At 39.1% G+C, this 12,936-nt stretch overlaps 1 protein-coding gene across 1 annotated transcript in view; it reads right to left on the bottom strand.

Moving 5' to 3' along the window:
* Window positions 1-4,798: 4,798 nt before the first annotated feature.
* AASS (aminoadipate-semialdehyde synthase) overlaps window positions 4,799-12,936 on the bottom strand; it is a 57,599-nt gene continuing 49,461 nt past the window's right edge. The window contains exons 20-24 of the mRNA XM_021699319.2: window positions 10,671-10,766; window positions 8,592-8,707; window positions 7,827-7,915; window positions 6,925-7,101; window positions 4,799-5,759 (exon numbers count right to left, since the gene is read on the bottom strand). Of these exons, the coding sequence (XP_021554994.1) occupies window positions 5,641-5,759; window positions 6,925-7,101; window positions 7,827-7,915; window positions 8,592-8,707; window positions 10,671-10,766 (597 nt within the window). The 3' untranslated portion in view covers window positions 4,799-5,640. The remainder of the gene's footprint in view (window positions 5,760-6,924; window positions 7,102-7,826; window positions 7,916-8,591; window positions 8,708-10,670; window positions 10,767-12,936) is intronic.

Below are 12,936 nucleotides of genomic sequence, written 5' to 3' on the forward strand. Positions count from 1 at the left end.
AACACAGGTTTATACTACAAACTCTCAAATCAACATTGAGTTTAAGAAGTTGGGGAGATATCCAAACAGAGATATTAGTAGGTAGTTATATACATACTCAGAAGCTCAAATGAGAAAGTTAGGGATTCCTTAGAGATATAGGTGATTATTTGAAGCCAAAGGGTGGGATGCACACACCCAGAGAGAACATATAGAAAGAAAATAGAGACTGGGAAAGAACTCTGAAGAATGTCTTCCTTTAACATAAGGGCAGATGAGTAGGACCCTGAAAAGGACCACTGTCTTCATTGAGCATCTTACATATTGAACTGTTTGAATAATGGTTGCATAATTCAGCCAATATTAAATTTCAAATTTCATAGACCAGAAACTAAATAGAACCACCTTGTGCCAGCCAAAGTTAAGTTTTTTTTTAAAACATTATTACAGTATTTTAATAATCCACGCCCCTCATCTTTTCTCCTGGTCTTCTCTGTTTTACAGTCTATTCGTTTCTTTCCTCTATCAGTTCCCTTTTAATTTCTACCTCCTTTTAAGTATCTCCTTCAACTTAAGAAGAAAGAAAAAACTCCTTTTATCAACAGTTGGCTAGTAAGACAAGCATGGTTTTTCTTTATTGGAGTTAACTGCGTTCTGACCAAGTATGGGGGCCCGCTTCACCCTGTGCCAGCTTCACCAAGAACCTGGCTTGGAAGAAATGAACTTCAGAATGAACTGAAGCCAAGTGCTGGGCTGCTGGTTTAGTTGTGCCTGGCAACAGCCCAGAGTCATCTTTAATCGAACAAAAAGGGGAGAAATCGCAATGAAGTTTCACCAGGCTCTGAGGCTGGGAGTGGGATTCTCAGGGTTTATGCAGTGATGTAGTATACTTATCAATCAGCAGAACACTGGAAGACACCAGAAACCTTCTATTCTACTAAACCAGTAACTTAGAGGGTCAGGACATGTTAACCTTGAAAGTTAGGACTCAACACCGTTTCGTAATTCTTGCTAATCAATAAAAATTAAAAATGAGTGTTAGGACTATAACAAAATTGGAAAAAGGAAGCTAATAGATTAGCTGTCAGTGACTAAAGCATTGCCCTAAAACAGGAAGCTTTTCTCATTGGATCCTTTCCAGTGGAATTCAAGTCTGGTAAATGTAGTTTCACTGCAGACAATCAACAAATGTAAAGCCTTGGGGCACCTGGGTGGCTCAGTCAGTTAGGCGTCTGCCTTCGGCTCAGGTCATGATCCCGGGGGTCCTGGAATCGAGCCCCACATCGGGCTCCCTGCTTGGCAGAGAGCCTGCTTCTCCCTCTCCCTCTCTCCCTCCCCCACGCTTGTGATCTCTCTCTCTCTCTGTCGAATAAATAAAATCTTAAAAAAAAAAACAAAAAACAAAACAAATGTAAAGCCTTGTAAAGGTGATCTAGACAGCACGTAAGGATAACAGTGGTTACCTGCATGGCTGTGAGAGTTGTGCACTGCATCTACAGGGGAGCTAATGACATCATAGGCATCCAATATTATGACATGTACTTAAATGATTAATACCCACGAGGGTAGTAAAGTGTGATAAATTACATGTTTGACAGTAAGTTTTTGACAGAAGTGTCTTGAAGAAGCAGTGTCTTTCTCTAATTCTCAAGAAGGCACCATATGGGCCAGTGGTGGTCCTAATAACCCACCATAAAAGAGGTTTTATAAATCAAAGTGCTTCCCAAATTTCATCAAGTATTTTGAATGACCTCAAATGATCAAATTTCAATATTAAGTCTTGTCACCTTAGGCAAATCATTTAACTTTGTGAGACACATTTTCTCTTCTGTAAAATCAATGGCCCAATCAGGTGATTATTCTGTTCCTTTCCATTCTATTGTTTTAAGATTCTCATTATGGAGCAGAAATATCTATAGCTTGTTTGAGCAGCATGGATCTTTGAGGATTCTTCCAAAGATATCCAAATGACTGAAAAAACATCTCTAAGCTAAGATCTCATTAACTTAAACATAAATGTTAGGCAAAATGTTATTGCAAAAGAGGGAAGAATACTAGCTTTGAACATCTACGAGGTGCCAGGCTTTCCCTTACATTTGCTCATTCATCTTTATAACCATCCTGCAAGTTATTATTATACTTATTTTATGGAGAAGGAAAGAGCTCGTGTATTGTTGAACCAACCAAACTGCTCTTTAGGAGCTTCTAGTATCTATTTTGTCTAGGTAAAGGAAAACTGGACAACATAAATATGGATTTTATATGAAAGAAGCCAAGAGAGATCTGGAAGATGTGAGCATTCAGTCTACTCTAATGGTAGGACCAGAGGTTAACAAACTATGGCTCAAGGGCCAAGTCTGCCCATCACTTGTTTTTTGTAAATGAAGTTTTATTGGAACACAGTCATGTCCATTCATTTATGTACTGTCTATGGTTGATTTCACACTACAAAGGCAGAAATGAACAATTATGGCCCCTTTTGGCCTACAAAGTCTAAAATATGTAGTATCTAGCCCTTTGTAGTAAAAAGGCTGCTGACCCCTGAGCAAGCCATATGCTTGTAATTATAAGCTCCCATTCTATCTTACCATCACCTTCATTTCTGCTGGAAAACTTGAGAGACAGTGCAGTGTGTGATTACATCCACCTTTACTCAAGCTTACTGACAATTCTTTTCTAGCACTGACAATAGACTAGCTCTTCAATCATATCCCCTTTATCATTCATTGGTATTATGAAGCCCAAACCAGTTAAACTCGTTTGGGCTTCCCTCTTTTGCAATAACATTTTGCCTGACATTTATGTTAAAGCTAATGAGATCTTAGCTTAGAGATATTTAAACTTTTCCCTCACCCACCTAAGATGTTACTTCCCTAGTTCCCACTGTATCTGGGCATTATTCCAGATTGGAGGTAGAATCAATGTGACACTCATAATTCCTGATTGACTTTGTTGAACTCAATGTTGTGGTAAAAAAAAAAAAGTGCCGTAACACACATGTCTTTACTTATTAATATTGATCTCCACATATTATTTTTGACAGGTAGGACCAGGCCTTAATCAACTTTGACCCTTTTCAAATAGCATAGATGTTTTCTCAACTTCCATATACCCCACACACAACAGTTGCTTATTTCATGGGCAGAATCCGTTCCATACCAGGGTATGTGTATAGTCCTAGAATGTCAAACAAGGGTTTACTCTGTATTTCAAAAAGAGTAGTTTATATTTTCCCCCAAGGAAAAAAAATTATAATCATTTTATAGCAACTTGAGATGTAATTCATATCCTATATAATTCAAAATATAGTTTAGTGATTTTTAGTCTATTCACAAAGTTGTGACACCATTACCTCAATCGACTCTACAACATTTTCATCACCCTAAGAAGAAACCCAAACTCATTAGGAGTCACTCCCAACTCTCCCCCAAACCCCCAGCCTTAGGCAGCCACTAATCTATTTTCTCTATATATAGATTTGACTACTCTGGACAATTTCATACAAATGAGATCATACCATAATGTGGACTTCTGTGTCTGGCTTCTTTAACTTAGCATAATCTTTTCAAGGTTCATCCATGTGGTAGCATGTATCAGAACTTCATTTCTCTTTTATTGCCAAATGATATTCCATTGTATGGATATGCCACATTTTGTTTATTCATTTATTTGTTTATGAACATTTGGCTTATTTTGGTATTTGCTATTGTGAATAATGCTGCCATAAACATGTGCTTACAAGTTTTTGTGTGGACATATGTTTTAGTTTCTCTTGGGTATGTACCTAAGAGTGGAGTTGCTGGCTCATATGGTAACTCTATGCTTAACCTTCTGAGGAACTTCCAAACTGTTTTCTCAAGCGGCTGCATAATTTTACACTTCCACCAGCAGTTTACAAGGATCCCAGTTTCTCCACATCCCCACAAACATTATCTTTTTCATTTTAACTATCCTGTATGAAGTGGTATCTCATTATAGGTTTGATTTGCATTTCCCTGGTAGCTAATGGTGTTGAACATCTTTTCATGTGCTTATTGGTTTTGTTTATCTTCTTTGGAGAACTGTCAATTCACATCCTTATTTTTTAAATTGGGCTCTCTGTCTACTTACTGAGCTATCATAGTCCTTTATATATTCTAAATATAGTTTCCTCCCTTACCTGATATATGATTTGCAAAAATTTTCTCTCATTCTATGGGTCGTCTTTTTGCTTTCTTGAGGGTATCCTTGGAAGCACAAAAGTTTTTAATTCTGATGATGATGCCCAATTTATCTATTTTTTTTCCTTTTGTTGCTTGTGCTTTTTGGTTTCAATTATTCAAGAAACCGCTGCCTAATCCAAGGGCACGAAGATTTACATCTATGATTTCTTCTACAAGTTTTATAGTGTTTGCTCTTATATTTAGATCTTTGGTCCATTTTGAGTTCATTTTTATATATGCTGTGAGGATGGGGTCCAACTTCATTCTTTTGCATGTGGATATCCAGTTGTTTCAGCACCATTTGATGAAAAATTATTTTCCTCTACTGAATTGTCTTAGCACCCTTTTCAAAAATCAATTGACCATAAATATGATTATTTCCAGACTCACACTCTATTCCTATTTTATTCTTTTTCATGCTACTGTAAATTGAATTGGTTTTTTTCAGTACCATTTTTGTTTCATTTATTGATATTATATAGACATACAATCAATTTTGTATTATTATCTGTGTCCTGCAACTTTGCTGAACTCATGTATTAGGTCTAATGTTTTTTAAAGTATTCTTTTGAATTTTCTATGTATAAGATCGATACCATCTGCAAATAGAGGTAGTTTTACTTCTTCCTTCCCAATCTGGATGTGTTGTATTTCATTTTCTTGCCTAACTGCCCTGGATAGACCCTCCAGTACAAGTTGAGTATAAGTGCCAAAAGCATCATTTTCTTGTTTCTGATTTCAAGGGGAAATCTTTCAGTCTTTCATCATTAAGTATGATGCTACCTATGGGTTTTTCACAGATGTTCTTTATCAGGTTGAGAAAGCTCCCTTCAATTCCTAGTTTGTTGAATCTTTTTATTATGCCGGGGTGTTAAATTTTGTTAAATGCTTTTTCTGTCCCTAATGAGGTGATCATGTGGATTTTGATTTACTCTTACCTATTTCCTTTTCCAAACACTCAAGAGAAAACTGTAAGAAATGAGATTTACTCGATAAATCATAATTTTACCAAAAAAGCCATAAAATATAATTATTGCAAAGGTTTATAGATAGGTAATCTAAGAGTATCTAAGTGAATCAATTTGAAAAATACAAAAATATAGCTGTGTGAAAAATTTTTTTCTTACTAAAAAGTTTATCTGCTGATATAGGAAAATATACTCTTATAAGAAAAAAGTTGCACAATAAATTAACATATAGCACAATCATCACTTTTGCATACACATGAAAAAAAATGAATGTAGAATTATTGAAGTTCTCTGGTAATTACTGGCATCTCCTGCTCCAAATGTTTTCATATTAAAATAGAGATTTGTATTTTAAAAACATCATTGTATTGACTGACTCAAAAAATATCATGCTTTATATATTTCAAAGCAGCACATTAGCAAGCAGGTTTGTTGCACAAATGTTCAGAGCTACGGTGCCTGGGAAGATAAAACCAAGATATAATTCTCAATTATGGTTTGATTATGCTCTGTGTTGTATATATAATGCCTTCTGCTTTAATTCGCTCCAATATTGGTCCATAGATGTCCTTTGAAAAGGGCCCCATCAGGCCTTTACCTTTAATTTCACCTAGAATAAAATAAATTTGTAGTTACCATTTTAAAGTTATTATTACGGTTAATTTCCACAGCAAGAGTCTCCATACCATAAACAGGGAAAGGCGTTAACTACAGATCGGAAGCAGAGCTGGACTTAGGGACAGTATCAGAATTTACACATTTAACTGCATTAACTATCACCAAAATGATCAGAGAATAAAGTGTAGTAAGAAAGTAAAGTAAACCTAACTTGTCTGCTTTATTTGCTGATGCTTTTTTTAAAAAAGCGTAACACCAACAGAATGAATTAAAACCAATCTGATTATTTGGGCACAATAATAATTGTGTTAGGATGATTGAAACAGCAAGTCTGAGTTCTTTCCTTAAAGTCCATGATGACCTCACCCTCATCACCTCTTCACTCTGGTTCCTTGGTAACTCCGTAGGTCACTTAATTTGATATTAGCTAATATGCTACTGTGGATACATTGTTTCAGTATTTCACATTTAGACGCTTGATGTTTGTTACTCCCCTTGCACACTCACAAGGGCCAAATGAAGGATTATACTCAGAGGTAATGCTTACTGAATGTATAGCTGATCTTAAGGGGAGAGAGGAGAGTTGAAATTTGAACTTAGTTTAAAATATTTATTGAGTGCTAACAATATACTAAGAAATGAAGATTAATAAAACATGGTCTGTATTTTGGGGGATCTGGAAGTGAATACCCTCTGCTCTTTCAGTGTTAACACCCCTAAAATATGAAAAATGAAGGAAAGAAAGGAAGAGTTAACATTGCCTGGGGGGGTGATGTATGTGGTAGGAACTTAGGAACTTCATGTATTATTTCACTTCAGCATCACAAAAAAAATTTAAAAACCCCACGAAACTATGAATGAGGATAACAATCCCCACTTTAAGATGAGGGAGCTCTAGCTCAGATATGCTGAGTAACTTGCACCCCATCACTCTGCCTTCTTGTCATTGAAGTGGGCCAAAAATGTGTAAGTCTAAAACTCATGACTTTTACTCACCATAAGGTGATCTCCCAGTCAGTCAGTATTTAGAACTTCTGAGACAGCTCACTTTTAGTGAACACCAGTGTCATATTCAAGAGTAATTATTTGGCATCCAGGCACTCAATGACTTGGAGATGACATGGTGACAGGTTCAGATCTCCAACGAAAGAACTTACCATCAAGCAACATCTTGGCTGCCATAGCAGTGGGTAACCCCACAGTTTTAGCCATGGCTGAAAAGCCATTGATGTCCCCATAAACCACAAGATCAATAGTTTTATTTTCCAAATGTCCAGAAGGATGTCTGATTCCAAAACTGTCTCTCATCACAATCATATCTTTCTCTCCAGGGCCTTAAGATAAATAAACAGACATTCTTCAATGTCATTATCATCACAACTCCAATATTGCAATTCATCTGCTCCTACCCTTTTGCTCTCACAAGTTTCTCCTCCCATCATACGTGGTCCCTAGACAATTACCTATACTACTCTTTAGCCCAAAGGCCAAGAGAAAAACTCAAGAAGTGATCATTCTGGCCACGTTCCTTTGTCCAGGTTGGTATCACTGTCGCCTGGCTACAGACCTGAAGGCGCCCACTCTGCCCCCAAAAGCTCCTTCAGCATTTCCCTAATGCATTAAAAGTAAAACTAATAATTTGTAGGGCGCCTGGGTGGCTCAGTCGTTAAGCGTCTGCCTTTGGCTCAGGTCATGATTCCAGGGTCCTGGGATCGAGTCCGACATCAGGCTCCCTGCTCAGCGGGAAGCCTGCTTCTCCCTCTCCCACTCCCCCTGCTTGTGTTCCTGCTTTCGCTGTCTCTCTCTCTTCAAATAAATAAATAAAATCTTTAAAAAAAAAACTAATAATTTTTTCCTTTCCTATATTCCCCAAGTTCATTCCTATTTGATAGTTCTCTTATTCTTCCCTCTGGAAAAATAGCCCAAGTGCGCTTTCCCTCCTAGCATACTTCCCCATCCCTACTGCTTGGTTCCAGCCCTCCCCTCATATTCACTAGTTGTGCTGACTGCATCTTAGGGTGCTGTTTCTGGGACGTGTAGCTAATACCCCATGGCCTACCATAGGAGAGTTTCCTGGCCAAATGCTTGGAGAGTGCATCCACCACAGACTCTGCTTGAGGGACTTGTTCATCCCCAAGTAAGCCCAACCTGAGAAGCACAAGAGGTGGCTGTGTTACGTCAAGTCCTACACAGAATCTCACTTGGGAAGAAGGGAGCTCTTTGGGTTTTATCTTGAAAGGGAAGAATCGCAAGATGACAGTCCAAGTTACAGGACTCTCCTACATTGTAAATAACAATAAAATAGTAATGTTTTAATCTTTAGAATCATCAGACTCCCCAAGGCAGTGCTCCCTGGAGCTGAACTGACACACTGTAATTCCACGCTGTTGCAAAGCTTCACATGAGATTAATTTACAGGTTAGTTCTCCCACATTAGGGAGACCGGCATAATGTACCACAGCTGTGTGAATGAACATTTTAAAGTAGTTGCAAAAGACTAGGAGAATCTCCTCCAGGAAAGAAAAAAATATCCCACCTTGCTTGGAAACTGAGTAGTTGAAGTGTCTCAAGTTAAGTATTTCCCAAGTTATAATTGCCATTAAATTTCTCTCTTTATCTACTTTCTTATCCACACGTGAACACAGTACTTGGCAATCTCTCTACAATAGGCCAACATTAGAACAGTAAATTAATCAAAGACAATGTAAAATGCCTGGTTCTATCTTGACCCCTTTTTGACTAGAAAGGACTAAAAAAATCATTGATATTTTTATTGATATTGAAGGAATCCAGTGTTTTGCTGAGTTGACTGGTGGGTGCCTACCATTCAACAGCCTCCAGCTGGGTATTGTCTCTTCCTAGTTTCTGAAAGACCGCTTCCTTGAGCACATCATGCTTGGAGGAAGGTGAAATCCCAACCAGATCACAAAGGAGCTCTTTCTGGTCATAAAAATAAAGAAAAAATTCTAAGTTCCTAATAAATAATCAGTTGAGAAATTATCCTATTAAGACATTTGATCACAGGGTGCCTGGGTGGCTCAGTTGGTTAAGCAACTGCCTTCGGCTCAGGTCATGATCCTGGAGTCCCGGGATCGAGTCCCACATCGGGCTCCCTGCTCAGCAGGGGGTCTGCTTCTCCCTCTGCCCTCTTCCCTCTCGTGCTCGCTCTCTCTCATTCTCTCTCTCAAATAAATAAATAAAATCTTTAAAAAAAAAAAAAGACATTTGATCACAAATGCACCTCAAATTTTAAATTAGAAATGACTAGAAATAGTAAATGGTAATGCTTACACATACATCCACACATGTCTACACACTCACCCATCAATAAATTATATTCCAAAACAGTATTTGAGCAATAAAAATGGGTCATAACACAAAATCAATACTAAACAGATGGCATCATATTTACCATCACATCCTCTCCATTACTTTTTCACCCATTCTCCCTCACCCTCCAGTAGCCCATTTTGGCCAGGATCAAGTGGAAGGGGCTCATTGCTATGGTTGCCAGTAGCAACCAGAGTTCTTTCGTAGGTTCAAGAGATGACAAAGACCTTGCAGATAATAAAATCTCAAAGCAGTAACACTTAAGCAATGGTCATAGCTTTTTGTACTTTCTTAAATAAGGCTTTTTTCCAGGATTTTAAGGGAAAAAGTTAAGCTCTCAATTAAGGAAAAACAAACTGGTTCACAGGCCAAATTTGTCTCAATGCCTGGTTTTGTAAAGAAAATTTTTATTAGAAGATATCCATGCTTATTTGTTTATGTATTTGTCTATGGCAGAATTGAGTACGTATGGCCCATAAGGCCTAATATATTTACAATCTGGTCCTTTATCAAAAAAAATTTTGGGTGCCTGGGTGGCTCAGTTGGTTAAGCGACTGCCTTCGGCTCAGGTCATGATCCTGGAGTCCCGGGATCGAGTCCTGCATCGGGCTCCCTGCTCGGCAGGGAGTCTGCTTCTCCCTCTGACCCTCCCCCCTCTCATGCTCTCTCTCTCTCATTCTCTCTCAAATGAATAAATAAAATCTTTAAAAAAAAAAAATTTGCCAGCCCCTATTCTAAACTGTAGCTACCAAAATACTGAGACTACCCCTAAGAATACCTATACCAGCCCTCCCAATCCAGCTGTGTCAACCTCAGAATTCACTCTATAAATGTATATTCACTCCTGTCTAACATGTACATTTATCAAAGGTAAAACAGATTTGGAAGGCTCTCAGATACATGGAAAATGGAATCCAAAGCAATAGCTAGCAAGAATATCAAAGTTAGCAATACTGATCTTTTTCTCCTTGTGATAAATTGCTGGCATTTCTACTGGAATATGGGCACACTGGTTCATGTCGGATGACCAACAAGTAACAGCTGGTAGTTAGGGGAAGCTCTGCTTTACATTCAATTCTAAGTCTTCAAAGTCCCTTCCAACCTGGAGACTCTAAGACTTTAATGCAACACAAATATGGGCATAAATTCAGTAACTGAAAACTCAAATTACTCATGGTTAAAAATGATCAAATGAGAGTACTGATGGGATTTGGGGGTAGGGAGTCCAGTTCTGTGATATCACCAATAGCTCTCCTGGGTTATCAATTGCAGGAGGCCCAAGTTTATCTACTGTCACTGGATCACCACTTAGACAAGTGGTAGAGCTCAGAGCCCAAATCCATCTCTTCTCAGGGCTGAGGGAGCAAATAAATAGTACAAGCTGCTACAGGAAATAAGCCCAGTGGGTCAGGCCCATGATCTCTCCAACCTTCCACAAACAAGGAAAAATAAGGGGTCTGGAGGGTTAGGTTTATCTAAGCCACAGGATAGGTACCTTGCTGGTCCAAAGCAAAGTTCAAACCTGACCATTTCTGAAGAACAGCAAACAACATGTAATTCTGGAGTCACTCACCCAGGTGAGAGGGTTGGCCTCAGGTCGAAGGGCAGGGAATGCATCTCTGTTTATAAGACCCAGTTTTACAAATCCATTCAAAGCTTTGGCATACCCCTATAAAAGAATTATTAAGTAGTGTATGAAATTTTTCCCTTCAAAGAAAAAATTTAAAATGCTTTTTTGAAAAGAGGGATCTGTCTTTGTAATTCATGTAGAAGACAGGCTGAAAGTAGTCATCTGACTTGCCTGTATGGATGCAAACACCTTCAGGTTCAGACTGGAATCAAGAGTGTCACAGCAATTCTGCTGGCTTACCTAAAAGACCTTCAAAGACTTGGGTCTTTACTTCTGTTTCTGAGTAACATGGGAGGGGTATTTCTGGCAGCAGAAGGGCAAATGTCCTCATGTGTTATGCACTTCCAGCTCAGCAGAATAGTATTTAGCAGAACAGTTCCCTCTCATATACCCCACAAAAGAGATAATCCATTCTGCTGATTAGGAGCCACTATCCTAATGCACATAGGGAGCAGGAAGAGAGGTAGGAATCAGAGAGCTTCTTCTGAAATCACACGAATGTGGGGGAGGGGAGTCAAGGAGAAGGAGTTGGGAAAGATCCCATGGGAAGGTGACAGCAAGCTGGGTCTGCAAGGACACGCAGGTGATAGGCAGGCGCAGGAGAGTAACCAAGGCCTCTCTGTCATACTCAGATGATAGTGTCTCATCTTTAATGCTGGAAAGAATATTTGGGTTACTGAGGGGTAACTGAAGGCATTGCCCAGAATGGTGGCCCTCATGCATATGAACACTGCAACATCTTCCACCTTCTGGGGTTCTGTGGGAATGGCTGTCATCCATACACATCCTTGAGAGCTTTATTTAATTCTTAAAGCTCTTTTTTTAAAAAAAAAAGATTTTATTTATTTATTTGACAGAGAAAGACACAGCGAGAGAGGGAACACAAGTAGGGGGAGTGGGAGAGGGAGAAGCAGGCTTCCCACTGAGCAGGGAGCCCAATGTGGGGCTCGATCCCAGGACTCTGGGATCATGACCTGAGCCGAAGGCAGACGCTTAACGACTGAGCCACCCAGGTGCCCCAATTCTTAAAGCTCTTAAAATGTTCTATTCCTGGGTCTACATGTTTGGCAAGAGACTGTATCTAAAGCTATCAGAAAATCCTAACTCCTGGGGTGCCTGGGTGGCTCGGTTGGTTGAGGATCTGACCCTTGATCTCAGCTCAGCTCTTGGATCTCAGGGTTTTGAGTTTAAGCTCCATGTTGGGCTCCACACTGGGCATAGGGCCTACTTAAAAAAAAAAAAAAAAAAAGACTAAAGAAAATCCTAATTCCTGAACCCTTCCAAAAGTGCAACTACTATATTCTTAGAACAAAATGAAGAAAACAGAATCAAGAAATCTGCCAGCACTGAGGATGTTACGGCTTCAGTTCAGACTAGAGTTTCTGCTGTGCTTAGAGGCTTGTGGAACATCCATGGTTCCTAGATCGCCTTTGGTTGTCTTCACTGACATCTTGTTTGATTCCTGGATCATGAGGACATCACATTCACAGGAGTACAGGTACCTGCCCTCTAGGAGCTTACAATCATTTTCAGGAGACAACAAAAATATACATAAAAACCTAACTAAAAGTGCTGCTCAGTGCCAATAAATGTAATAAAAGCTTTAAAGAGTAAGAACTATAGTGGCTTTCTCTCTTTAAGAATAAACAGGAGTAATGTATGGTGATTAACATAACATCATAAAAAAAAAGAATAAACAGAAGTTGGGGTGTTTGGGTGGCTCAGTCCATTGAGCAGCTGACTCTTGATTTTGGCTCAGGTCATGATCTCAGGGTGGGGCTCCATGTTTGGCAGGGAGTCTGCTTGAGGATTCTCTCTCCCTCTCCTTTGGCCTCTCTCCCGGCTCTCGCTCTCTCTCTCTCTCTAAAATAAATACAAATCAATCTAACAAATAAATAAATAAACAGGAGTTGACGTGGAGAAGCAAAGCAAACCAGAAGCCAGACTTCGTGTGCCAACACTGTGGAAATAACCTCTGCTTTTACGTGAATTTTGTGCACACAGGAATAACACCACCAGTGTTCACTGACTCCTGAGGCCCACCCCATGTAAGGAAGGGGGACAGGAAAAGTTCTGGATGAGGGACCTGTGATCTTAAATAACATGGTATGGAAAGCCTCATGAGAGCCAAGTCCTGAAGGAGCCAAACGAGAGTGTGAAGATATCTGAGAGAAAAAGTTCCGGGCAAAAGCAGCAGCTAGTGAAGAGA

This window comes from Neomonachus schauinslandi, chromosome 12, assembly GCF_002201575.2.
Source record: "Neomonachus schauinslandi chromosome 12, ASM220157v2, whole genome shotgun sequence".
Taxonomy (NCBI): domain Eukaryota; kingdom Metazoa; phylum Chordata; class Mammalia; order Carnivora; family Phocidae; genus Neomonachus; species Neomonachus schauinslandi.